The 27015-nt window shown below is 41.1% G+C and overlaps 1 protein-coding gene across 11 annotated transcripts in view; it reads right to left on the bottom strand.

Moving 5' to 3' along the window:
• ABLIM1 (actin binding LIM protein 1) overlaps window positions 1-27015 on the bottom strand; it is a 191962-nt gene that overhangs the window by 32421 nt on the left and 132526 nt on the right. For 8 of the 11 annotated variants that reach the window (XM_061458691.1, XM_061458689.1, XM_061458685.1 and 5 more), the window contains exons 7-12: window positions 20178-20265; window positions 16923-16981; window positions 14506-14568; window positions 7911-7988; window positions 5615-5770; window positions 660-695 (exon numbers count right to left, since the gene is read on the bottom strand). In XM_061458691.1, the coding sequence (XP_061314675.1) occupies window positions 660-695; window positions 5615-5770; window positions 7911-7988; window positions 14506-14568; window positions 16923-16981; window positions 20178-20265 (480 nt within the window). The remainder of the gene's footprint in view (window positions 1-659; window positions 696-5614; window positions 5771-7910; window positions 7989-14505; window positions 14569-16922; window positions 16982-20177; window positions 20266-27015) is intronic. The other 3 variants (XM_061458687.1, XM_061458688.1, XM_061458692.1) reach the window with 3 other exon arrangements.

Genomic DNA, 27015 nt, shown 5'->3' with positions numbered 1-27015 from the left:
CCCACCAAAACCCCATGAAGCAAACCAAACCGAGACAAAAGGGGCAGAACTGATGTCAGTGCATGAAGAGTTACAAGAGATTTCACAGTCACTTTTTTAACACATAGCAATCACTATAACCTCTATGTTGCAAATAAGCAACACTCCCCACCTTCAAAATGATAATGATTCTGCAGTGGCATCTATTGTATCCTGACAATCAACTTTCCAAATATTTCATGGAAACATTTGGATGTTCAAAACGTTTTGCGATGTTCAAATTCAGTCCTATGGTAAAGCAGGACCAAACCAAACCATAGTTATGCCTTCTTCAAGACAAAGCTGCAAATGTTTTAGTAGCAAACATGGCTTATTATATAGATGCTTAAAGCAGCATTTTCTGAAATCCAAGTCCACCTGTGCCACAAGGATGAATGCATAAGAAGTGACCTCTGCTGGACAGATGACTCTGCAACAAATGGGTAAGAGCAAAAGCTACATTTTATACAAAATCTGTCAATAAGAATGTAATGTTTTCTTTTTAGAACTCATTTTTTGTTAAATTTCAATCTTCAGGAACAGATGGATCAGACCAATACCAAAATCAACACCTGCATTTGCTGAAGTGAGTAATTCTAATCACAGCAAGATACTGCCCCCAAAGGTTCCACCAAACTTACTTCTGCAGAAGGGGTAGGTGATAATGTCCTTGGAGACTGCAAAGACATAAAAATAAGGTTACTGAATCATCACTGCATGTGCTGGGCCAGAAAATGGTAATCTAAATATTGCTGCAAATATTATATATGGCAATGTAAAGTGGTAATACAGAAATTACTGAGGCCATTGAAGTGCTGGAACTTGCTTTTTCCACATTGCTCAGGAAGTGGTCCATAAATCATTGAAGCAATTAAAGTTTCTCAGAGAATCTTTATAAGCATGATTAATTCAGTCAAATATCATGATGCATCATCTCAGACATCTAATCATTGTGGTAATTAAAACACAGACATAAAGATCAAAATCAGAAAGGGTTATTAATGTAATAACCATGCCTGTTATGAAGAAATCTTTAAAGTGGAAATCAAAAGTAAATAACCTTAATTCAGAGTTTTGCATGGAAAATCAGGAATACAGAGTAACTTCCAGGATGAAGCATGTTCTTCCTCCAGCACACACACTCTGGCTAAAAGGTGCTTTTCCCCAAGGCTTTACATTTCATACCCATGCAGAGGAGCACGTAGCTGTCATCAACATTTCTTTGATATGATCTCCTTTAAATCTGAGTTCTACCATGGTTACACGAGGAGAACAGACAGAGATTAGAATGAAAGAACTGTGCAAAGGCCAGTGGGCAGAAACATGCACAATATTATGAAAAGTTTCTATTACAGAGACAGGGAAACTGAGGCAAGAAATACCTTTAGAAATGAAACATAGGATTATGTTGATGGTACAAACAAGAATAAAGGCAATGTTATTTGCCCTTTAATCACAAGACGAGTTGAAGCTGGAAGATCAGGATTTAATTATTTTCTTCACGCACTAAACTTCGATATTATTTAATTGCCATAATAAACTGGGCAAGAGATTATGTTTTTAATGAGACCACAATTATTACAGAACGATTAAGATAATGTCTTCGAAGGAAACTGCTGATTCTGGTCTAACTGCTACAATAATATACAACAGCAGCTATACTTTTTTTGCACTGAGACACCATTAACTCTCATGGAGCTGGTGACACTGTGAATGGAAAGGTTCCAAAGGAGTGGCATTTTTTTTATTTGGGTACAGAACATTTCCTTTTTCAGGAAGTTTCATAAAGCTTTTGGCAGACTGCCCTTGTTACTCTCCATCAAAGCCTGAATCATAGCATCATAGAATGCTTTGGGTTGGAAAGGACCTTAAGATCATCCAGTTCCAACCCCCTGCCATGGGCAGAGACACCTCACCCTAAGACTATGACACCCTAGGCTCTGTCCAGCCTGGCCTTGAACACTGCCAGGGATGGAGCATTTACCACTTCTTTTCGCAACCCATTCCAGTGCCTCACCATCCTCACAGTAAAGAACTTCTTCCTTATATCTATAACTGCACGAGTTAGATCTATAATGAAATAGTACAGAACAGCACAACTCTGCTTCACTGAAACACATTGTAGCACCATTCTCCACAAAACCTGTCAGCTAATCTAAAACTTTCAATATGAATGAAGAAAGCACATGTTGTGATGTGCATTCCCACATTTATCTGGTAGTAATTTATGTGTTACTGTAAATAATCAAGTTTCCATAATCTGCTGTGGTTACCCAGATGCTAAGGTAATGAGTACTGTAAAAGGTAGTCACAGGAATCTAACAGTGGGAAGGCAGCCCAGAAAGTAACGTGCTGAATCCACAACTGACCTTTCATGTATTTTTACTCCATCACTAATCTGACATCATCTCATTGCTTTTTGGGAAATGGAACCATGCTCTGGAGCCAGTTTGCTGTTTTATCATGCACAGGTGAACCGCCATATCTCAGACTCTGAGTCTGCCATGGAATGCTTGGTTCTTCAGGGTTTATGAGGTCTTTTAAAACCTGCTCCATCACAGAAGTCTACATTAGTCAGTTTGAAATACACTGTGCAGTCAACTGAGAAGAAATACCTCAGCTCCAGAATTGTAAGCCAGAGGAAATACAGAGGGAGGACTTCAAATGAAAAGAAAGAGAGAAAGAAGGGAAAAGGAGAGAAGAGAAGGGGAAAGGAGAAGGGGAGAGGAAAAGAGAAAGGGAGAAAAGAGAAAGGGAAAGGAAAAGAGAAAGGGAGAGGAAAAGCAGTCTGGGTAGAGAACCTTTCCTTACCAAATCTCAGTAAAACTTTTACACACTGCAAGAGGCTCAATGCTCTACCACTTTGAGCTCTAAGGGGCTGGCTCTATAGCTGAAGTCACACAGGTTGTTCTGTATTCTGGGGAGTTTCTGCAAACTTTGACAGGTGTCATTTTATATCACAAACTCTAACGTTTAGCACCAACCTCACTGTAACTGTCTTTTTATTGCACTACCAGGTAGGATGCTCGCTCCATTTGGAAGCATCTGTCACATTAGAAAGAATCCTTTTCTCATTTACAGACATTCAGTGTTTTCACCACACGGAATACTGGAAACAAAGGACATGCAGGTAAAATGCTGCTTCTCTCAGGATTTCTGCAACAGAAGTCAGAGCTGAAAAGAGACTATTTCAGTGCTAGTGAGGCTGCTGGTAGCAGGGCAGAAGAACCTGAGCAGCTGACAGAGTCTGAAAATGTTATCGCTACACTAATGGTCAGCCTCAGGAGCAGAAAATTTACTTACAGATCTCATTTATATCTCTGCATATCTTTTCTACCCGAAGCTAACCCACCTCCCCGTGAGCTCCCTTTCTCTTCCTTGCTAACTGCTGGCAAGTCTGTTACAAAATGCCTGGTCTCACTAGATGGTGCTATGAGAAAACGTTTTTCATTACAGACTTCCAGAAAAACAAGATAGGGATTAAATTGAGCAAGAGAGATTAGGAGTGAGAAACCCTTCAGAGCATTTACCTTCCATTGCAGTGAAGAAAGTCTCATGCTGTGTTTTCTCACTTTCTATGTCTAAGACATGTAATTTTCTTGTAGCCCATTCCCTGTAATTAAGGTTCGTCTCCATTAATTTTGGTGACACATCTCCCTTGTACACCCAGATATCTTCCTTAGCCAAGTTTGGCAATTTTTTCTGTTTTTAAATCATGATGAAGGGCATTTCTAGTGCACAAGCTTAATGTCAAGGTCCCCTTTTATTCAACACCACCAACTACACACGTTACAAAGAGACTGCAGGTTAAATCACTCAGTCTTGAAATCCCTGCCATGACTAAACATGTCACTTTGCTTTTTAAAGATGATGGTGACTGATGTATGATGTTCCAAGATTGTTGTTACTCTATTATCACAAGACAAACACAAAGTAAGAGATCAGTCCACCCTACTGGGCTTGTGTTCTCATTAAGGGAAGGGAGGAGAAACAGGCACAAAGAGGTGAGGTAACTTGCCCAAGGTGACAGAAGTCAGCAGTAGCGTTAGGTGGAAAACCCACATCTTCTGAAAAGGAGAGCACCCTTCTGTTTCCACAACAGATTTCTGTACTCACTAGGAACTAACCAGATTTAATGCAGGTGGCAATACTGGATAAGAAAACTCCAAAGGCTTTTGCTTATCCCCAGAACAGGCATAACAGCAGAGAGCTTCCACCATGCTTCTCCATCAGCTTCCACATACTGCTTTGTCAGTGAGGAGTGTGGAGCTTCCTCTTAAGGATTAGCAAATAGCTCACCTTCTCTGGGAGAGATTAGTTCTTCCTCTGTGACTAACAAGAGACTTGTGTGTGTAGAGGGTTTTGTGGAATGGGCCAAGCCTATTGGAACTGGTCACAGGTCACCAAAGCATCTCTGAGTGGTTTTGATGCAGATGCCAGGCAGATTCACCAACAACACAAAGCTGAGGGGTGAAATGCTGTAATATTCCTGACTTGTTAATCTCTTATTTTATTCCTGAGCTGAGCCATCTCCTGAATTTCCAACTCATGTTAAACTTTAAAAGCCTAAGCCTATAAAACATTAAAGGACAAAGAAAACCTGAGGCAGCTGTGATGTGAAGGTGGGCAGAACACTCTGCTAAGAAAGCAGATTATCAGTCACTGATCTGGGCAAATTTAGACCACTGGTGCCTCGATGATTTACTGTACTTCCTTTTTCCTCAGCTCATCTTCAGCTGCAGTTACAGTCAGTAAAAATGCTGAGATTGCAAGGAAGTAAATCTACTTCTATGTCCATTTAGATTTAAATTCAAGCATTGTGATTTACAGTCAGGTGGTATTACATGACAAAACCTGCTTCACAATCTGCAATGGAACCACGTAAATAAGTCACTGCAGCTACGAAGTTCACCTGAGAAAACTGGGGGACCCTACAACCTGAAAGACATATTTAAATACAGATTTAGGTATGTTTTTTTTACCACTGCAGGATACAAGAATCCTTCCTAAATGTCAGCACTTTAAAATGTGAGGCAACTATTTCCATAACTAACCTGGCTTTCCCAGTTGGAGAAGCACTTCATCCTGACCTAGTTCAGATTTTATCCAGTCTGGCAAAGTGCTCTGGAAACACATTTCCCTTCAATATGTGAGAAAGCATCCTGCTGCTCTTAATCCTTTTACTGCCACAGAACATCATGGTATTCCTCATAATCTGCTGCGAATATTGGCGCTCCGCAGCATGACACCAGGTTGGCTTTTGCTTCATGCACTGGATTTTGATGTACCCAAAGACTCAGCTACCCATGCGAGCTACACACACACAGCCAGTCTGCAAGCCTCCTCCCTGCCATTCCTCTGCCAGTGGTTGGTGTTAAGGTAGGTGTTTCATTGTATGTTTAATTGTGCGGTTTTGCACATGAGGCATCATCATGATGGTTCCCATTAAACCCAGATCAAACAGACAAAAAGCACTTGAACAGCAGCAGCAACAGTATCTAGGAGTGTCAATTAGAAACTGTTTCAAAAGAGGATAGAAGCAAAGCAGGCTTTGAATAAAGCATACAGCAGAATGAGTTGCGTGTTGGTTCATTACCTCTCCAAGACTCTGTCTCTCCTGTCTGTCCTCGTAGGCGGAAGAGTAGAATGGCTCATATGTAATTAGGTCTGGACGTTCAATGTCATAAATGGCCTTGACTTTGGGAATGGCTGCTAAATCCTTGTAATCAAGGATTTCATTGTCTACTTTTGCCTGAAGGTCAAAGACAGAAGACAAATTAACTTACACAAATGCACTGGTAATTTCTGTTCTACACAATTTATGATTTCTGTGTATTTGTTGTCACACTGTTGCTATGGAAAATCCTTTTTGGCACTCTAGATGTGAAGGGATTGCTTCTTGTTCTTCCCCAGCAGGCCTCCTCTGCAAAAGCACACAGTGATTTCTCAGTTTAGGAAAGAGCATGGTTTATAAAAATGTAAGACAAAAGTTTCTTATCCGCAGTAGCAAGCTGAAAAGTTCAGCTCTGAAAATGATTCCTTTTGTGGCCTCAGGCAAGTATTTTCACCTTTCTGCTCTTGTTTTTCCATATGTAAAATGTGTGATAACATCAACTCAGTTTACAGATTACAGACATTATGAAAGGATTCCATGCACAAGACCACAGACAGAAATTCAACTTAGAACTGTGAATACAAAAGGAAATACAATGTATTACAAGGAAATCAAAAGGCAAGCAGGACTATTTGTCAGGACTGGGTATCCAATCTCCCAAGTCAAATTATTATATTGTACTCATCACTCAACCTATACCCAAGCTTCTGACTAAGGTATATGTTGCTTCCTAACTGCATACCACATAGTACAAACATTGACTATTTTTGCCACCGCAACTGCAAGCAGCTCTTGAATAGTTAAAACATGGAAGTACAAAATCAGTTCCAAAGACAGCTGCACTCATTAGAAGGCGCTAGAAAGAGGCTTTACAAATAGTATAGATAACTAAAATCTTCCTGACTTCAAAGCAGACTTAAAAAAAAAACCCCAACATTATACATTTTTACCAATCTAAAAACATATATTTGATGATTAAAACTGAAAGAGAATATTTAAGTTGGGTTTCAAGTCTTCTGCTAAATACATTATTTATTCATAGGAGGCTACACAAGGAAATGAGTCTGCTCCGTTTCCACTCACATTCAATTCCCTTCTTCCTGAGTACTACTAGCACCTAGTGTTTTCAGATTGAAGATCATCTGCTTCCCCAAGCAATCCTAACAACCACTGGTTCTGGCTGTTCTTAAGCAATGCCATAAATTAGAAACAATACAAACCATTTTTTGATTGAGAAGTAAGTTTTGAAATAGGAAAGTCACTTTCTAAAAATCACTTCAAATCTGTTCAGGTTTTACTCACCAGATACAACAAAATACCTTAAACCGATCTAATCCTTAATCACTTCTGCCTTGGGTTTTGCGCAGGTTATCTGAGAGCATGTTTTATATAAGGACAAAAGTTATGTGGACTTCCAAGGAAGAGGACTCTTAGATGTGAGGTTTTGGAAATGTGGGTTATATGCACAGAAATACAGCAAGTTTAAGATGGGGCTGAGTTGTCCTGCCTAAGTCCATTTGAGTGGATATTCTTCTTCCTTAGAACAGGATTACTATGGCCTGTGAACTTCTCTGCCAAGAAAAAAGTGTACTGATATTCACTACACTGAAAGGCTGGGAAAATGGTATAAGAAGAGGAAAACATCATTCCTTTGAAAATTTTGGGCTAACCTTCTGCTAATGTATTTCCATTTTAAATACCTAAGGTCTTGTGGACTCAAAAGGTACCAATAATGAAACCAAGAAGCGAAAGAAAGCCTCTAAAATAATGAAAGAGGAGGATTGATTACCTCAAGAATCATATTAAACCCTGCATCCCAGGTAACCACAAACAAAATAGCCTATCAATGGCTTTGTACTTTCAGCGCCATTAGTTTAGTAAAAGGATATTTAATATAATTCTTTTTCTTGAATAAAAACCCCTTTTCCTTCCACAGCCAAAACATCTGACTTCTGAAAAGGAAGGTGTTGTATCAGCCAGGCTTCCTTTATTGTAGTGACCCTCCTCCCCACATCCTGCAGCTGCAGACAGCAGCTCTCTCAAGATGTGCATGTTGAGGAACACAGATCTCCTTACATGGCCCCTAAAAAGGCAAATGACCTGTCTGCCTTCTGTCCTTCTTCACGTCACCAATTGACTTCAAGAGATTTATTGCATATTTCTATTTAACCACTAGAAAAAAGACATTAGCATCAGTATAAAAGTGACTTATGGCAGCACAGAGTATTTCATATGCAAATAAAGGATCAGCAGCTTATTCATCAGAAGGAATACTTACATAGATAGTGTGGCCTGGAGAGCCAGGTATACTGGAACCTGGTCTGGAATAAATGCTTTCTGATGATGTTCTTGTCGGCTGAAAAACAAAAAGCAACTTTTCAGAGCAACCTGAAGCCATTAACATTGGGAATTTTGGTTTTATATGAAGAAATCTGCATACATCTTGAAAGTAACTGAATTTAGGAAAAAAACGTCAAGACAAATGCAAGCAAATTTCACAATCTTGTGAGGCAAGTGGGCTTTTTATATTGGTAGGGAAAGGAGTGCTGTGAGAGGGGAAAGAGGCTTTCTAAATCATCTAATGTAAAAGACTGACAGCAATAATGAACAAAATCAAACAGCACCTGCCAGAGACACTGCAAGGAGCCATACAAAGTATGATCCAGGATAATCCTGCTAGCCATTTAACCAAAATGTTAGTTCACAGCTAGAGATATCAGCAGTGCAGCAGGCAAACTGTTGAAAGGAGCACAGCACACACGCTATCACTTTCCAGATGTTCCATCACTGGATTTCCATTATGAATACAGAACTAAATTCAGTCCTAAGGAGAAGGACCAGAAATCCTGGGCTTGGAGCTGTTCCCTAAATCTGCAGCACAATCTAGATGCAGCATGAAAGCTAAGCTGTTGATTGAAATGTCATGATTGCTTACGTTTAACGACAATGTCCTGCAAGCTGAAATTCATGAGAACAGTCACACCCTTACAGAGTGGAAGTTGTTACACATTAGTAGATTTTTCAGACACATCATCAGGACTAAAATTCCCTGAGGAATTTTTGGGGAGAAAAGACAAAATAACTCAGCACTGAGATGTAGGGATCCTGAAAACTTGATGAATCTGAAAAACATCTAGTCAATTAAAAGTCACCCAGGCTGTTGTGGCAATTGCTCCTGAACTTGGCACACAACAACAGTCAACGATACCAAACCTGTAACCAAGAAAGCATGAACAATTTTTGATCCCTAGTTGACTTCAAAAGAACCAAATGCCATCGCAAAGCAATGCATCAGCAGATGACTGATGACACTGGTGAAGTGGGATACTTCAAAGTCACTGAAAATTAAATCTTGGTAAAGAGTCCTTACCTCAGCTTGCGACATTGAACTAAGGGACCTTCAGGCACGCAATGAAGAGAACAAGGCTTGCCTGCCTCACTGGCTTTGCCTAGGAAATATCTGGAGTGAACGCAACAAGGCTACTGGACCTTTCTTACCTCTCAGCATACATTCCTTGAAAGGATCACTCAGACCCCAGAGACTTTCTATCTTTTATTTCATAGCCAGGAATGCTATTGAAACCATCCATACAAAAAAAAACCTGCTGAAAACTGGTTGAGGATCATACAGGCGGCTTTCTCTCATTTCACTTGTGGAAATGAAATCACCCCAGTGAGGAAGGGTCAGAGGAATAAAAGGCTTTGAACATGTTCCACCAGAAAACGTGAAGATTCAGATCAAACAGAGCAGATGTGGCCGTGGACTGACATAGCCACAGATCCTCTCCAGAGAATGTCTGAGAACACTTTTCTCAGCTGGACCTTTATGTGTTTCTTTGCTTTTCTCTCTGTAGTTGCATATTCCTACATTCCAAAAGGGAACAGAAACTTCTCAGCTGCCCTTAAGCTCCTCCCATGATGCAATCAAAGCAAAAAACCCAATAACAACCACTTGTTTCATGGAAATGTTACAAGGATTAAGCTGGAAAATCTGGCTGTTGTTGAGAAACACTTTATTCCCCCTTCCACTCTGCCATTTCACCACTGTCTAAATGGAGACACACATAACATGTTGCTGCAGTTGCTATGGATAACGGTTGTTTACATTACAACATAGAGAACAGTATTGAGGATTTGAGGTACTGTTAGGGGTGTCTCTTGTTACCTTTGGCTTTTGCCAGACATACTTTAAGAGATTTTTCTGCTCAGTTCTCCCTGTTGCAGGAAAACAAGTGTTAGAGGCAGTAACAGCTTCTTCCCACCTGGCAGGGCCTCTTGGCTGCTCTTCATTCTGCATCTTTTATAACCACTTCAGCAAACAAGAAATCCTCAGCTCTCCATCCCTCTCCTCAGCCTCAGCTCTCAGTGTCACTGCTAAAAGCCTTTTCAGCAAAGGAAAACTCACTCGTATTTCTCACTTCAGTGAATTATAAATGAAGTTAGACACCTTCAGAAGATAGTTCCAGCCACACCCCGCTAACAACCTTAAGTGCTCCTGACCCTGGAGCACAGGAGTTGCAGATGGACTATCAAGTTGTAGCACCTTGCTCTTCATTTGTGCACTGTGCTTCTGCTCCACTGCCATCCCATAACACAGCCATGAGCCAGATAAGACATCCTCTAAATCCAGTTTTCTATTTTCTGTAATTCTTCCTGCATACATCAATTTTACCTTCCATCTACTGCAAAGCTCCACACTGCCTGGGCAGGACACCATCATACCAGCCCTTAAGCCCTCACCATTCCTCTCCTGAGGAGCTTACACCAAGCAGATCTAAAACTGTGTCTCCTCTTCATTTCCAGTCCTGTACCTTGCTTAAGTTTATGAGATACCCCTGAGAACAGCGCATGAAAAAGAAGACTTCTACATCTACTCTCCCCCTTCCTGCCTCACTTTGCCCTGTTTCTTGTTTTGAATTACACAGGCTGTTTCCATTGCAGATGGCTCTTTCCTATTCTGCTGCTTCCCATATGGTCTGGAATCCTTCACAGCTTTGCACTTTCCCCTAAAGACAATTGCATTGCACTTAAAAACATTTGTGCTGCTTGCCTTAACAAACATACGCTAAAGATTCCTTGATATAAGCTGCTCCTCTGGCACACTTTTAGCTGCTATGGTTGTCTCTTCTCCTAAGGGACCTAGAATAGCACCTGACTATCTGTGACAGGGTATGGCTTTTATTAGATTATACGTTACACCTCCATTAGCAGTGAAGAATCCTGACCCTGTGTATCACCACTGTGACTTCGTACCTTAAACAGGTGGAAGGAGACACACTGGAGGTCAAGTTCTTCATTGAGGTAATTGCAATGGGGTGTAAATTCCACCTTAGGGGAGAGCTGATCAGAGCACTTGTAAAACAGGAATAACAGCTATCCTTGATATAACCCTTAACTTTCAGTGGAGATGTCATATGAGCATTTCTTGCACACATTATTGGAAGAAAAAAGGTAAAGAAATGAGAGGAAACACCCTTTAATGTGTCTTAATTTAGAGTTATTTCCTTCCACCACAGCAGTTCTGTGACACTTGTTCTACACTCCCAGCAACAAAACAAGTTAAGCTGCCTTACTTCTACAAACAGATCTGCAACACTCTTTATGTGACTGGTCTTGTTCTTGAAGGATTAAATTAGAGCTTTTCATAATGCCAGCTTTGTGCACGGAAAGTTAAAGCTAATTTCTATGAAGAACTAATCTTTCTTCCTTTTCTTGTGGTAGATGACATTTTTCCACATTTTCTGACAGTGGAAGAGCCGTTGTTTTTTTCTTTCCTCTTCCACCCAAATGGCTTTAACAGTAGTAAATACATAAATATGGGATGCCTGTACCAGATGAATGGAGTCTATGTAGTATATGAAAACAATCAATAGAAATTCAGTCAATAGAAATTCATGCACATCATTAAAGAAGCCAAAGAGCTAGATCCCAAAGCATCTAAAGGATCTGCAAGACTTCTCAGTATCTCCCACTTTATCCTAGAGCTCTTATTTTTGTTTTTGTTCTTCATTCCACGCATTTATCTTGAATGCAGAAGTTCCTTACCAACTTCATTTGCAGACTGGCAGAGGTAACACCTTCACGCTCATCCTGTTAGCTTCACTGCGAATTTCAGTGCTCAGTTATCATATCACCCATGCATATGCCCCATATGGATTAATGTGTTCTTTTAATATTAGGTTGCAAAGCTGAAGGTGTTCATCCTCCTTTACCTCAGTCTGTCACGTTATCATGCATGGCACACCATCTATATAAATAACTTCTTGCAAGAAGTTGCTCACGCAAGAGCCAGTCACATCACTCGGGTGCGGCTACAATGTGATGGCTCTGGTGTTCTCAAGTCCAGATGTTCAGAATCATGCTCTATAAGAACTTGCAAGTGCAGGCAACCAGATCAATACCGATCCCTAGAACATCTGGCCAAACGGATGCACTACTGTTCAACAAAGGCATTGTCAGCATAATTTACAGTACCTGCCTTAGTTTTTTGATAGAATTCATTATGCAAGGCGGTGGTAATAGCTGCAGAAGAATGAATATGTTTTCACTTGATAACATTTAACACTATAGCTTAAGCAAATTCTCTATATCTCCAAAGCTACTTTAAGTGAAGCATGTTTATAACTGAACTAATTAATAGAAGATTAGGATGCAATTCTACTAGGCAGACACAACTTTGCAATAGCAGGGTGTTTGGCTTTCTCAGTACACCACTTGCTACTCTGACCACCTGCTTCATCCACTGCAAGATTTTACAGTTATTCAGGACTTGGAACCACAATTCATTAAACACAAACTTCCTATGGATTTCAATAATGTTCAGTGGCCATGTATATAACAAATAAAGCACCTCAGTGTTACAGCATTAACTGGGCCTGTCTGTTAATTTAACTGTACCCTTCTCCTTAGAGGTGCTTCCTTCAAATGAATGAATTCATTATTTCTCCGTCTAACAAAAAATTACACTATGTATGCATCAAGGCAAAACTAGTGAACAGGTTTAGTTCAAACTCACACAGACACACGTATTAATATGTTACAACCAATTTTTCTTTCCTTTCTAGACACAAAGGCCAGAGAGGAGAATGGATTTTCAACACACAATCATTTAAGGCACATTGCTAGCAAACTTTAACAAGACTACTCATGCAAAGCTTTTATCAAGAGTAAGTTAAGTGGAAAGCAGAAGTAAATAAAGTGGGAAGTCCAGAACATACTGAATTCAACAGCAGACTTCTCAGAGAAGTCACAGGCTTTCACTCAGTAATTTTCAACCTTCAGTTTTCACATAGATTCAAGCCTTTGGCCTACCTTTGTACCAATAGCGATAGTATCTTTGTGTCTACTCTGCAGGAGAACACTTGAAGCCAAAAGCTGCCTTGAATTACACTTCACATAATCAGCATGTAAATCTAACCAGAATTTAATACTGGCCAAATTTACACAGGAGGATATTCATCTGACCCTAAGCTATTTGTATCCTACACAGTCTACAGAACAAGAAAGAGAGCATACCTTTATTTTGGCATGGTCTGCTCCTCTTTTGCCTTGCATATTTTTTCTATTACACTGGCTAGAATCTGCATTTTTTTAATCCTAAGGCTCCTGGATTTCACCACTGGAAACTCAGACTCTTACATGCTAAGCTGAATGCAAGAAGCACTACACCGACCCAAGAGATGAGTGAAACTGTCCCACAGTTTGCTCTTACCAGACTCCAACATTTGATTCCATAAAGCCTAGGACTGCAGAGACATTCCTCTCCTTAGTAGCCCTCACAACACGTCTTTACAGCTGTATTTTAAACATAGTTACGTAGCTAACAGAGAGACCATTGTTCAAGAAGGGTTAATGCATTTCAACATCCTAACTTAAGTGAATAAAGTACAGTGCAGAACAAAGAGTACAGGACTTGCATTAACACCCACTAAATCACAGCATTGGATTCAACCACACAACACTATCCTGCAGACTGCATGTAACACAAACATCCTGCCCTGGCTGATGAGATGACTGTCTCTTTTGCAATTAGATACATGAAGGCAGCACAAGCAGACACAATGGAAATCCAGTGGCATGGACTCTGTCAGCCTGTCTGCTTACTGCTAGCCTCTACTAAGACCATACCAGCACATTCTTACTTTATCAGGTGAAAGCTACCTCAGGTGTGCATGCATGCACTACAGCCACATGTCCCCCACAGCAGACACAATAAATAAGAAGAAATGAAAGTGGGTGGTGTTTGTAGGTGAAAAGCAAACTCAAGGATGTCTGAAAGTGGAAAAGTAGTCCAGGTCCAGGGAGGACCTCCCAGCTCAGAGGTGGATGTACCCCACATTAGAGAGAGGCAAATGCTCTTGGGCAGCACACAGAGCATGTCCAAGCCTGGAATTTTGTAAGTATTTCCTTAACTATTCAAGTGTAGCTGTTCAATACTTATAAAAAAGAAACTGATTTAACTGATGCATTTTCTTCTTTTCTAAAAAGCATGAACTATTGTTCATGAAAAACTATTTCTTTTTAACCATCGCTTTAAAGTCAAATGCTTTTCACCATTTTCATTTGCTTCATATTTGCACTGTAGTTACTTGTTTTAGAAGAACTTTCTGTAACACTGTTACAGCCCCCAAAGAGCTCATTTGAGTCTAAAAAAAATTAGAAATTGAAGCATTTCATTGAACCAAATAAAAAGTGAGAATTAACATACAACACTGCACCACATGATGCAAAACACAGCGTCAGTGCCCATGGCGGCAAAGTGATAGCAGAAAGCTGTGTGGCAAAAGTAGGAGCAAGCACAGCGAATGACAGCAATGAAGAATCTTCCCAGTAAAGAAGACTGTTATCAATACTATGAAAACACAACAGCCAACCTCTGCAGAGCGTGGCCTGCGCAGAACCAGACTCTTTGGATAAAAGAACTCAGATGAGGAATGCTGTCATGAAACACAAAAGGGAAAAAAATGAGTGAAAAGGAAAGCAGTTTCCCCAGTTCAGTGGTTAAGCTCTTTTTTTCAATCAAGTTACTAATATCTACTTCCTAGATAATAACCTGCGTGTTGTAATACCTAATGTTACTGATCACTGCAGAATCACAGCAGCCAGACAGTTATAAAACAGCTCCTAAGCATGATAGATATGTTTGTAACATACATATGTTTGCTGTATTTTCTGCTTGTTTTGGCTTTGTAATCTTCCCCAAATCTCCAGTGGGGGGAAGACCTAAAGCAACCATTGTTTCATATCTTGACCACGTAGAATGCTGATTAGTTTCTATCACAACTCAGTTACTGAGGGAAAACAGAAATTGCTGACAACTTCTGAAGTTACCTCAGTGATAAAAGAGCTTTTTGTTCTGTTTTGGTCTATAGGGAAAGGAAACGCAGCAGAGCAAACAGGCCACATCCCTGGCTCTTTGCAGAACCACCAGAAAACCTAGGCCTGACCCTGAAAGTGGCTACATCATGTATTGATAAACTCACAAACCAGATTCCAGTTCTCACATCAGGTGTAAATGTACGTCACAAGAAACTGAAAGTCAAAGTACAGTTCATAATTCAGAGGTGACATGTTCACATAGCACATAGTTACCCCAGCTTCATTTCTGTACCCACCTCTTTGCTACTGCCTTCATCTGAATGGCAGTAAGAAATGTGTCAGTCATCAAAATGAACTTAAATCGATTTTAAAATGAGGTGTTTGGCTTTGCACCAGGGCAGACAGAGACCATGATGTGCAGTTGAAGCTAAAAAATTCTCGAGCTCTTCAGATAGTTTTATTATAGTGCATTCGTCAATGCTTTAAAAGGCATAATAAACCTCTGCATAGAAGCTCTCACCCAGGAACAAGGTGACCTTGGGTAGCTGTGCAATAACATGTCTCATATGTTCCCTTAATATGCATTCTTTGCTTCACTTCATTCTTATGCAAGAACCCAGGCAGAGTCTTGCAGGTGGATGAATTCATTTACATCATTCACTTCTATTCAGATTAGCTGAGGGGGAAGAAGACTGACATGCTTGGATGTGTGATGGAAAAAAGGAAAATATTTGAACAGGACTTTGGCCATTTCCACGGGGGATGGGAACAAGCCAACTGACTCATAAGATCAGCTGGAGAAGGTTCAGAAGAGCCACAATGTAGTCAGGATTGCTTTGGTAAGACTCTTGGGTCTAAGTGAAAAGGAGGTATTGTACCCTAACCATTCACCACAGAGGACTAGCATTCTGATACTTCAGTAGGGCCAAAACACTGTCTTACATTCAAATTGTTAAAGGAGGAAGAAAATCTAGGTTGGCATAATTTTCCACTTTCTTATGGAAAGTCAGGACAGAACCACGTGCAAATGCTGGATGGCACCTACAGCAACATTTGGCCATGTTAGATCACATGCCCATCTAGGTCAAATTATACCTGTGCATTATCAGGACAGCCCCCTCTAACAAGAACTCTGCTCAACAAGAATTTATCTGCATGTTGTCATGATCATAACGAATTCTCTGCAGGAGATGTTTTACAGACCAGTGCACCTGGGTAAATGCTGAAGGACGTGGCTTCCTGTCAATGAATCACACATAGAACACAACCGACAGGATATCCTAAGGTACATGACAGTACCTCTTAGCTTCCTTGTCTGAAAGACATTTTATTCATATGCAATCTCTACCCTACGGGAAAATTAGCAAAGTTCAAAGTACCAATCGAGACATCAAAACGAGTAAATTGCTTTAGAGAGTATGGGCTTAGAACTGCCTGGTGCATGTAAAAGCCAGGCTCCAGCATTTATCAGTGCAGCACCGTTGCTATCAAGCATTTGATACAGAAAGTTTGTCTGGATATGCTAAGGTGACTCCATGGGTAACTGCAGATCTTCTTGGCATTCAAATTAGGATCACTTTAGGGTGAGGTTTACTTGCATGAAAAAGCAAGAAGAGTCCATACTGTCTAAATGCTGTAAATAACCGTGCAGAACAGGGGATGAACTATAGAGCAATTATAGAGATGTGCAAAAATACTAAACATATCATAGATAGAAAATGAAATGTCTTAGAGATTTTGCCATGTCTGTATGTCACTAAAGGTCACTATCTTTAAGGCAGTGTGCTGAGACACGTATGTGGAGTTGCTGAGGCTAACAATCAGAGCAACACCTCTGAAGTGCCTCCACTATTTAGTTTGCCAGTGGTGACAGCTATGTGAAAAAAGTAAAACCCACAGAAAAAGTCCCTCTTTTAAAAACAACATTCAGTTATTGAGTGTGCAGTGTGTCTTTGCTATGAATTCAGCTTACCCGTAGCTTCTCTTCAGTCTTAGTGGATTGCTTACAGTCGGGATGCCAGACAGTGGAACCTGAGGGAAGGAAAACACCCATCTTTACTCAGGACAGAGCAGATAGCATACAGCCATGATGAATCAGCTACGGAAGAGAATCCCTGCATTGCATCAGCTGGTGAATCTGCATGAACTACGCAGTCATTCAAATTGAATTCTAGCTCATGAGAAATACTAGTGAAACAAAATATATTCAAATCCTCAGCCCATCCACAGCAGCCTCTTCCTGAGGCTGTCAAAGCACTGTGCACACATTCTTAACTAAAACTCAAACAGCCTCAAGCAGCAAGCACCAGCTAGAGAAACTGAAAGACACAGGGATCTTCTGTGCAGGATGGAGGGTAAGAGCAAAAGAACTGGGCCACGGCTACCTGATCTGTTCTCCCCTTACATACTGCACCATATGCAGAGAAGAAGTTCTGTTTATTGGTCCATTAATAGTGGGAAAGTCCTATGACTTCCTTGAGCAACAGGTCTCATATTCAGTTACTGTAAATTATTACTCAGATCACCTTTTCCCTGCAATTATGCAAAATGCAACAGGAAAGGCAAAATCAGAAAATTCACCGTGCAGGAGAGTCAGGGCTGTATCTCACACACTGCACTAAGTTAGAGAGGCCAGCGGTGAAGCACCACCATGTAAAAGAGCATCTCCATACATCACAGTGGACCATACTCACCATGGGCACACACATCATTGTACTCCAGCGTCAGTGGTATGTGTTGCCCTGGCATTTCCACGTAGCATATTCCAGCAACACATCCTACTATACAAGGCAAGGTCTCTACTGTTTGCATCCCAAAACATGGGATTCTTCTTTATGCTGTAAAATTGGAAATATCTGGCTGTCCTCAAGGTCTGAACAGTGTCGGGGCAAGGAGCACTTCCATCCCATTTCAGTTCTACTTTGGAGTGGCGTATGAACTGTGGTCACTGCTGAGAAGCTGCTGGCAGGTATTAGCCAAGCTGAAACAGAGCAGCTCACTTTCTGCAGTGAAATTAAAACCTCATTCCAGACACCACAAAGCCAAGATATAGCCTTGTCTGTCTGCAGGGGAGAAAATCACCTCTTCACTCTGTCCATGAGGAAACCAAACAGAGCAAAGTCCAGGTCTCCTGTTGGTGACTATTAGCTCAAGTGCAGCCAGAGGAAACCCCACCCTCCAAGCCCAGGAGAGGAATGGGTCAAGGCCCCTGGAAATTCTGTTCTAAGGAGCCCTTACATGGCTTGGTACAGGAGTAAAGACCAGCAGGAATGATTTCACTTCCCAGCAGCACACAGTATGATCATCATCAGGAGACTGAGGAGAATGCTGTGACTCTGGATCAAGGGTCTGAGATGTTTGGCTTTGAATCCAAGCAAGAGGAAGAAGAAGCTGTGCGTTTGGCAGGGCGAGATGCTCAGACAACAGGGAGAAGTGTACCAACAGCCTTCTCTGTAAACAAACACCAGCCCCAGAGCCAGGACCCCACAGAGCCTGTGAGAACAGGCGAGAAGCATGCCCTGTGCATTTGCTTAGGAGGTCAGACAGATCCACGCACTCAGGAGGAAGGCAGTTCATGTTACAAGGGCTGATGAACTGAGAAGGTTTAGGTTCAACTCTCAAATTCAGCTGTGAGCTTCCAGTGTGACCCTGAGAAAAATGATCTCTGCTCTGGACCTCAGGTTGTTTTTTCTATTAAACTATCCTCACCATCAAAGAAAAAGCTGTCATTGCATTTTTGGGGCAGTATTTAGAACAAACTGGCATAATTTTAGGGACACCCCAGGAGAAAGTTGCAGCTATTGGAAGTGTACAAGAAATGAAAGACAGCCTGGATGCCATTTCCATGGTGAGACTTAGCTAATGGTTGTGAATTTCCTTTCACAAAAGGTTAAGTGTGAAATATGTGAAATTTAAAAATCAGATAAAGCAGGCTTAAGAGGTTAAATTTGTTGTGATTTTGAACTCTGAGCCACCTAAAACTTGTAGGTTTTATTCATCCAAGCATGACACTGTATTTCTAAATGCTTGGAACAGTGCACGTTCTCAAGCTGCATCACCCCTCCTTTTCCTACCAGATATAGTTCAGCAAATTGTGGCTTTTCCCATTCTTAGCATATGTATTGTTTGCTCGCTTGGCAATGCTTGGAATGCTGTTATTCTGCACCCTAGGGTAAACTATGTGGATGGAGTCAGGACATACGTATCAGCTGAGAGCTTTGCACAGGAAAGGCTTTTAGGTCCCTTACACTCACAAGCATGCTGAATTCAGTAAGGAAAGCTTTGGCAGGACAGTCTGGAGCACACTCAGCAATAACACGACTTAGTCAGAAAACAGCTTGTGAACAATAAAGCAATGCAACTCAGGCTGCTCCTCCTCTGAGACAGAGTGAGCATGAAGAACATTAATTCACATCCACAGGAAGGGAGATACAGCCAAGAGAACTGTGGCAGATCAAGGAGCCAGGCATCTCTCCTCTTTGACCTTGGCCAAGACAAAGTAAAAGAGGGAGATTCAAGCTGGATGTGAGGAAAAAACTTTTTACCATGGGTGCTACTGGCACAGGTTGCCCAGAGAGGTGGTCGATGCACCATCCCTGGGGATACTCAAAGGCAGGCTGGATGTGGTTCTGGGCAATCTGGTCTAGTTCATAGCTCATTGCAGGGGCTGGACTTGATGACCTTCGAAGGTCCCTCCCAACCCAAACTATTCTATGATTCTATAAAATCCAGCCTAGTTTAAGTAGAAGCAATGCCTTCTGTCATCTTTGGATCTGCAGAAATTTACACCTCAGCCTGCCCAGTCAACATGAACTCCCACTCTCTGATAGACTGTGCAAACAGCACAGTGTGGAGTGAGGTCCAAAAGAGCTCAGAAAGTGAGCAGCAGAATTCAGGGGAAACCCTCTCACTTTGGTATCTCTCATGCCTGTCTGTGTGCTAAGCTACCCATGAAATGCCAAACTCGGAGGCAGCCTAATAAATCGCATTTTTGTTACACAGCTTTTGAAAACACAGCCTGCCTCAGCTAGGGTGTAGGGTCACTGCAAAGCCATGTTATGGCCACCTACTAGTGCAAAGGGGTTTCAAGTGAAAGCATATGAGAACACTATTAAAGCTATAGACCTCCTTGCCCATATTACCCGAGGAGGGCTCATGAACTCCTGAGGTCTCTGACAGAAAAGGTATCAAGTCTACTTTTATTGTTTTGGAATGGAGACCTCCTTACCTTGCAGATACATTTCTTCTCCTTCTGTGAACATCTGGTTGCACCTGCTGCATCGTGCACAGCTTGGATGATAATGCTTGTCACCTGCCTAAATAAAAGAGGGAAATGAGGGACAAACGCATTGCACTCATTATTTGTGACAGACCACTGTCATTTTTCTTCTAGTTCACCTGTTCTGATACAACATGGCCCCCATGATGTGACAATAGCGATAAGAATGTAAGATATGCTGTACTGATACATATATCCTGAAACTAAGCATGAAGTTCTTCAGCAGAGTGGGGCCCACCAAGCTGCTTGTCACAAGTGATACCAGACAGATTTGATTTAAAGATGATGGCAAACCTGATGTGCTGGGAACCACTCCCAGTTAATGAGATACAAACTATTCCAAGAAGGCTGAATCACTGCCAGAAAAAATCTCCAAACAGGAAGACAGTACTTGAAAAATAGATTGGAAATAATAAAACAGGAATATTTTCTGGGCTCTGCCTGTCTCACCCAACTGAAGAATGTATCTGCAGCAGAACCGCGGCACTGCTTAACAGAGCTCAGATTTTCAGTAAGGACACTGATGTTCCTGAAATAAAATTCATAGCTTCCCAAAAGGTGTTCAGTAGGGTAGTTAAGTAGCTACACAGTCAGAACTGGAGAGAGTACGGGGCTTGTTATATTACAATTAACTAACTTGAGATATCCCATCTGAGATGGGTTTGTGTCCCATGAGATGCTTACCAAGTTCCCAGACACAAAGGACTGAAACCTTTGTACACAAGCATGCAGCTTTAGGAAGGATAGTTAGGTTCCAGCAGAGATTTCTATATTGTGAGAGGACCACGGCATGTGGACAAAGAAAATCACCCATTCACACCTGTACAGTTTTAGCTTCTGTTCTTCCAGTCTAGCCTTTGAGGTGTGGTGGATTTGGTTTGGGTTTTTTGGAGGCTTTTGTGTTTGTTTTTTGCTTAGGAACAAGAAAGCCATTTCACAGCTCTGTTTTCATTAAAAGCTGTATTTCATTGCCACAAGCAAAAGGGGCAAATCCTTTGGATTTTCCATAGTTACTCTGGCAGTCCTACTGCAAGCTACTGAGTTTTCTGTTCCTTGTTTTGCAGTTAATTCACAATAACTTCAGTCAGTCACTTCTACTAGCTTGATCCATACTTTGTCTTAAAAGGGTCTGTATTCCATCCAATGCTAATATTAATGAGTCCTTGAGTTGTCAGATAAACATTCCACCTATTTTCCTCCTCATCTGAAAGCTTTTCTTGAGGATCCTTTAGAAAAGGGCACCTGGATTCAAGCACTCATCTGTTACTTGCTAGAAGCAAGTATATACGTCTTTATATGAGAAACAAAGAGAGAATTCATCACAATACTCTGGCTTGGTTCAGCTAAAAGTGCTAAACCCAAACCAATATTGAACATTACTTCTCTTACTTTGCATACAAATTATTAAATGGACTTGAATGAATTGGCAGCAATTTCTTGCCAAATGAAATAGTAAACCCTATGTGTTACTGTCACTGCCTATAAATTCTCTGCTAAATCAACTGGCATGTGTGTTGGCAGGAGAAGCAAAGATCAATTATCAATTTATAACCATAAACAATCTCTTCTGGCTTTCCTATTTCCTATTTACCTTCTACCCACACTGACAAATGTAAAATAGGTTCTCAGATTAAATCCCATTTGACCATAGCAGACAGAAAAATTTAGTTAAAAGATGTAGTAGTATACAATAATTTAGGAAATAATTCCAGAGCCTTAGAGTTGCAGAATGATGGAACAGCAGCCAAAGATGCATTATAAGTGTCATTATAAATGTAAATACATGGGTGTTAAAATTGAGTAGCTTTCCATGGCTCTGCAATGTCACCGATTTGTGGTTGACCACTAAACCATGTCACTAAGGGCAAACTGATCCCCCCTCATGGTCTCCAGTCACAGCCACCGCTCATCTGCCCCCTTATGGTGGCCCACACTATATAGCTGCCGCCCTTACCCCTCATGGCCACCCCTCATGGCTGCTCCTGACCTCACTTCACAATCTCCCCTCACCCCTCATGGCCACCCCTGCTCTCACCTCACCTCTCATGGCTGTCCCTCCCATCCCTTCACAATCTGCCCTCATCCCTCACTGCATCCCTTGCTGCATTAGACCACATTGCTCTGGTGAACTGCTGTGGAAACCTGAGTGAGCTGTATGCCCCTGTGGCACAGAACAACTGCAGTCAGTGCAGAAATGTATTCTCATGACCAATCCTGAGAATAAAACCGTCTCATCACCTCTCCTCTAAGGCTTAGGAATGACAGTTGGAGGCTCAATAGCCAACATTCACGGATGGTCCGCTACATAGCGGAGCTGGATGTGTATATTTTGCAGAGGACATTGCCCAAGTAACATAATTAAAAGTCCAAGCTCTATTATGTATTATAACAATGCCAAGACCTACAATAATAGTTTATAATGAGACATCCAATTTTCTTAGATGATCTTTCCAGGCTCAGCAGCTATCAATATTCAGCCTTCCTACAGCATACTATTCAATTAAATGGCTTCAGTTTGGCTATGCAAATCCTCCTTAGCTGATCAAACCAGTCTGCAATGCCACTTTAAAAGCCCCTTGTGCACTGTTCACAGAGGGCTTTGAAGGCTCCCTTTGATGTGGGGTGATTGTCCAGAATGAGAAAGGTTGTAGAATACAAGTCACTGCATTGCACACTGCATGCATCAGGCTTAGAGACCTCTTGCAGTTTAAAAGGTAAACTCAAAGGCTGGGAGGTATTTGAAGCACCAATTAAACTCAATGCACTGAGCTCCTGCACAAGCCCTTCTCACACCACTGATGCTGCAACCTCTTCACAATGGGCACAATGCTCATTTGCCTTCACTTCACTAAGGTGCCCCTACAGACCTCCTGAAGCCAAAACTGAACTGCCACCCCTAGGTGTCAAGGAAGGCTATGGTGGGTATTGTAAGAATGATTCCAAGCCCAGGGCTACAAATACAGCTGCACGCAAGCTGATACAACGTGCCCCAGAAACCCAGCATAAAAAGTACCTGCACTGAGCGCAGACACAGCTTTAACCCCATGGTAATAGTATTTCAAAAGCCAAGGACTGTGTTTTTTGAGTCCCTCCCCTCTGTCCTCACTTCCCACAAGACTAACTTTTATTCTCTGAGTGCTTGTAGAGCTTTAGGCTGATTAAATAAATGTTTTCCTCTTTAGTGAACATGAAGAGCCCAAGATTTCCTATTACTCATGCCTCCAGTTCTGCCCTTCCTTACAGAACAACAGTGAACAAGAGCCAGAGAGAACAATAACAAGAATCCCGCTAGGAAAGCTCACATGCCAGTGGGTCTGGTAGAGGAAGAACTAATTACCAACAGACATTTTCTGCTGGCCAAAGGACACAATTAAGTGCATAGTTGTTGCATTACGTTTGCACAGCTGCACTTACTCTCCATTCAAAGATATCTCAGCAGTCACCTGACAAACAGCTATTAAACATGTAAAAAGCTTTACTTTTCTAACACTGAATACCACAAACCCTCCTATATAGTTGAAAGAGTACATTTAAGACTAAAACCTCCCCCTTCCTTAGGTATGTATTTAATTTTTATGAACAGGTATAATAGACCCATTTGATGGACAAACCTAATCGACTATTTAGTCCTACCGTGACTGAGGAGAATGACCTGATTTCTTAACTCCCTTCAGGACTAAGGAGCAGCACAAAGAATAACTCGGACTCATCTTGTAAACCCCCTAAGGAATGTCATGCATTGTAAAAGAGGAACTGTGGCAGTAGCCTACCATTTCCCAGTGAAGCTTTATTTTAATTACTTGCAGAGGTCACAGAACCTTCAACCCTGTTTGATGTTTGGTACAACATCAAATTCCATTGTTTCCTTCTCTGCAGGCTTCTGTGATATCACAACAGGCTGGAACAGCATAAACAGTATGAAGACCAAAACCTGACTCTCATAACATCCTGACCCAAACCATCCACTCATTTTTCCCAGGCTCTTGTCTGTTCAGCAAGTCACTACCAATATCTGTGCTCAGACTAAAATAAAAGTGCAGCTCCTTTGCTTCCAAAGGACTTCAGAATCTACCATGATTTTCTCTGTTACTACCAAAGGAAGGAATGTCTCATCCAATTTAAACATTGAACAAATTCTAGACTGATAAATCCTTGTTTGAATGTATCTTTAAAGCCAGGACCTTCTAAATGTGTTTTTAACACTACTGTCACACCATCTCAACAGAAACATCTCTCAAGCTCTCTCTGTTCAACCCAAGACAGGACAGAGCAGCAGGAAGCAGAGCTCACACTGGCAGTTCCCAGGCTGAAGGAGCTGCAAGACACAAGACAGGGGGAAAGTGGGAAATGGAGCGTGAGGCCATGAGTGTAAATCTGGATGACAACATGCATACAAAAGATGTGGAAGACCCTCTGATCCTTCCATTGATTGCTGTGTTGAGCAAGCCAAAACTGCAGCTGTCCTCCTGCTATGAACACTTGCACTGTTAATACATGCCGCTTTCTGATTTTTATCCAAGAATACTTCCCAGCATTCCAACAGTGACTGCCAGTGTCATGGTAGTGTACCCCTTAACAGACATACTGCAATGAACTCTGTAACTTACTAGTGTTAATTCTACCACCATTCAATATAGTCATAATTATTAGTTGCTGCTAATAGCACTGCAGTTGTTAGCTGCTTGGAATATAACTTTTCCTCCTAGCAAAGATGTGAGTAATGATTCACACTAAATCCCCAGTTGTGCAACTGCTCTGCTGGCATGAAGAAAGAAAGAGTCCTCATGCCAGCTGAGCATCAACTGGACTTCCTTTAGTAGTTAGTAGTTACTTGTGACCACACTGTCAGCTTGGCTTTGAGTTCTTATTTTCCTGCAACATCCAGTGTTGAGCAAGTTGCACAAACAGATGAAATTATAACTACCAACTATGGTCTTTATGGGAGCTATTAATTCTGTCTTCATGGGGCAAATCCACCTATTGCTACATCAGGACCAAAGTTAAGAACTTAAAAGCAGGCAGTCAGTATAAGGAAAGTAATTGCACTCCACTGAGAAACGTGTTCACAGTAGCCCAAAGTGGCTGGTTAGAATATTGCAGGCAGTACAGAGGAGCAAAGCAATAGCAAACACAGCTTTATTTCCTATTGCCAGGATTTCAACATCTCTTAGGATCCTGGGTTACATTTATGCATAGAGAAACCGAACTCCAGTGACTGACCATATACTTAATCAGAAACAATCCAGAGGAAATATATGCACTAGATTTAATTAAATTTCATTTTAATTACAATACACATCTGTGAATCCGTTGCCTCCATTACCCTTAGGCTTCATGAAGTACTTAATATACATAATAATGCATTAACTAAACATTCCTTTATCTTGTATACCTTTTTTCCAGCATGCATATTTGACATGAAAATATACTTCACCTAAAGGAGTTGTTTACAGCCACATTCATATCGCTAGAAACAGAATCAACCAAGCAAAGCTACTTTACAACAACTTCAGCATAGTGCCAACGGCATCTGCAAACAGCCTAATACTGGCATAACCATCACTTTGTCTCAATCAGTCAACAAAACTCCTCTACTGACTATTGAGTTGTGTAGGGCTGCTGAGCTACAGTTGAGTGATCAGTTCTTCTGCAGTAAGGCAAGAAAGCCCTTCCAGCCCCAGCTTCTAGCCTGCTGAAAGGAAAGCAAAACCCTTATTTGGTTTGCTGCTGAGCATTAATTATATGGTCCAAGTCAAAGGACAGCATGGAGTCTTGTGAATAGATTATGTACTAGATGCATACAATATGCAATCTTCCCTAACACCAGGAATCTCCCACTTCCTGAGTCATCTTCATGTTTTCTTTTGTTAGGTGACAACAGGACCACCAAGTTATCAGGAATGTGTGAGTTCAAGTGTGAAACACAACCACGTTTCTCCTTTTAACTCTGTGCATGAAGTGACTTATTAATGGCTTGACCTGTCCGTCTGGCTTCTAATAACAGAGCTTGATGGATATATATTAGCATATCACATTAAGTGAAATTGTATTTGCACTAGTGCAATAGTATCTCCAAAACAATGGAAAGTATCCTGGGAGACTGAGATACTACTAGTTTATTTAATTAGAAATACCTTTATCCCATCATTAGAACTATAGCTGACTTCAGCCTGCCAAGATTTAGCTAGGAAGGTCAGTAACAAGCTTCCTTTGGGTATTAAAAAAACCAACTGAATTATTTAATAAATCAGAAAGTCTTGCACCTGACAGCAGGTAATAAATATGAGACCTCATTCTAATATAAAAAGGCTCTTTGCAATCCCCCCAGATTAGCAATCATCTTCATTCTGATCATGATTTGATTGCATGTATAGACAGACAGAAATAAAGAGCAATATTACACACGCTATAAAATCATAGAATGGTTTGGATTGGAAGGGACCATAAAGATCATTCAGTTCCAACCCCCTACCACAGGCAGGTTCACTTTCCACTAGAGCAGGTTGCTCAAAGCTCTGCCCAATCTGGCCTTGAACACACACACACACACACACATATATATATAAATGTGCACATGGAAATTTAAAGGAACATACATATTCCTAGATTTTAAAGTAATCGTAAAAACATGAACTTTTAAGACAACCTACTAATGTCCAAAATTCTGTATTCTAAAATACAAACAGCAAAGTTATCATAGTCCATAGGCTCAAGGCATAGGAAAGTTATAGGAACCATGATACTATTAACTAAAAAAAACAAACCAAAGAAAAAAACCAAGGCAACG

This window comes from Pezoporus flaviventris, unplaced genomic scaffold (genome assembly GCF_033815535.1).
Source record: "Pezoporus flaviventris isolate CSIRO_AGI_PZ_B2104156 unplaced genomic scaffold, CSIRO_AGI_Pfla_v1 ptg000029l, whole genome shotgun sequence".
NCBI lineage: Eukaryota > Metazoa > Chordata > Aves > Psittaciformes > Psittacidae > Pezoporus > Pezoporus flaviventris.
Note: the sequence above shows the minus strand (reverse complement) of the source record. Positions and strands in the feature narration are given on the sequence as shown.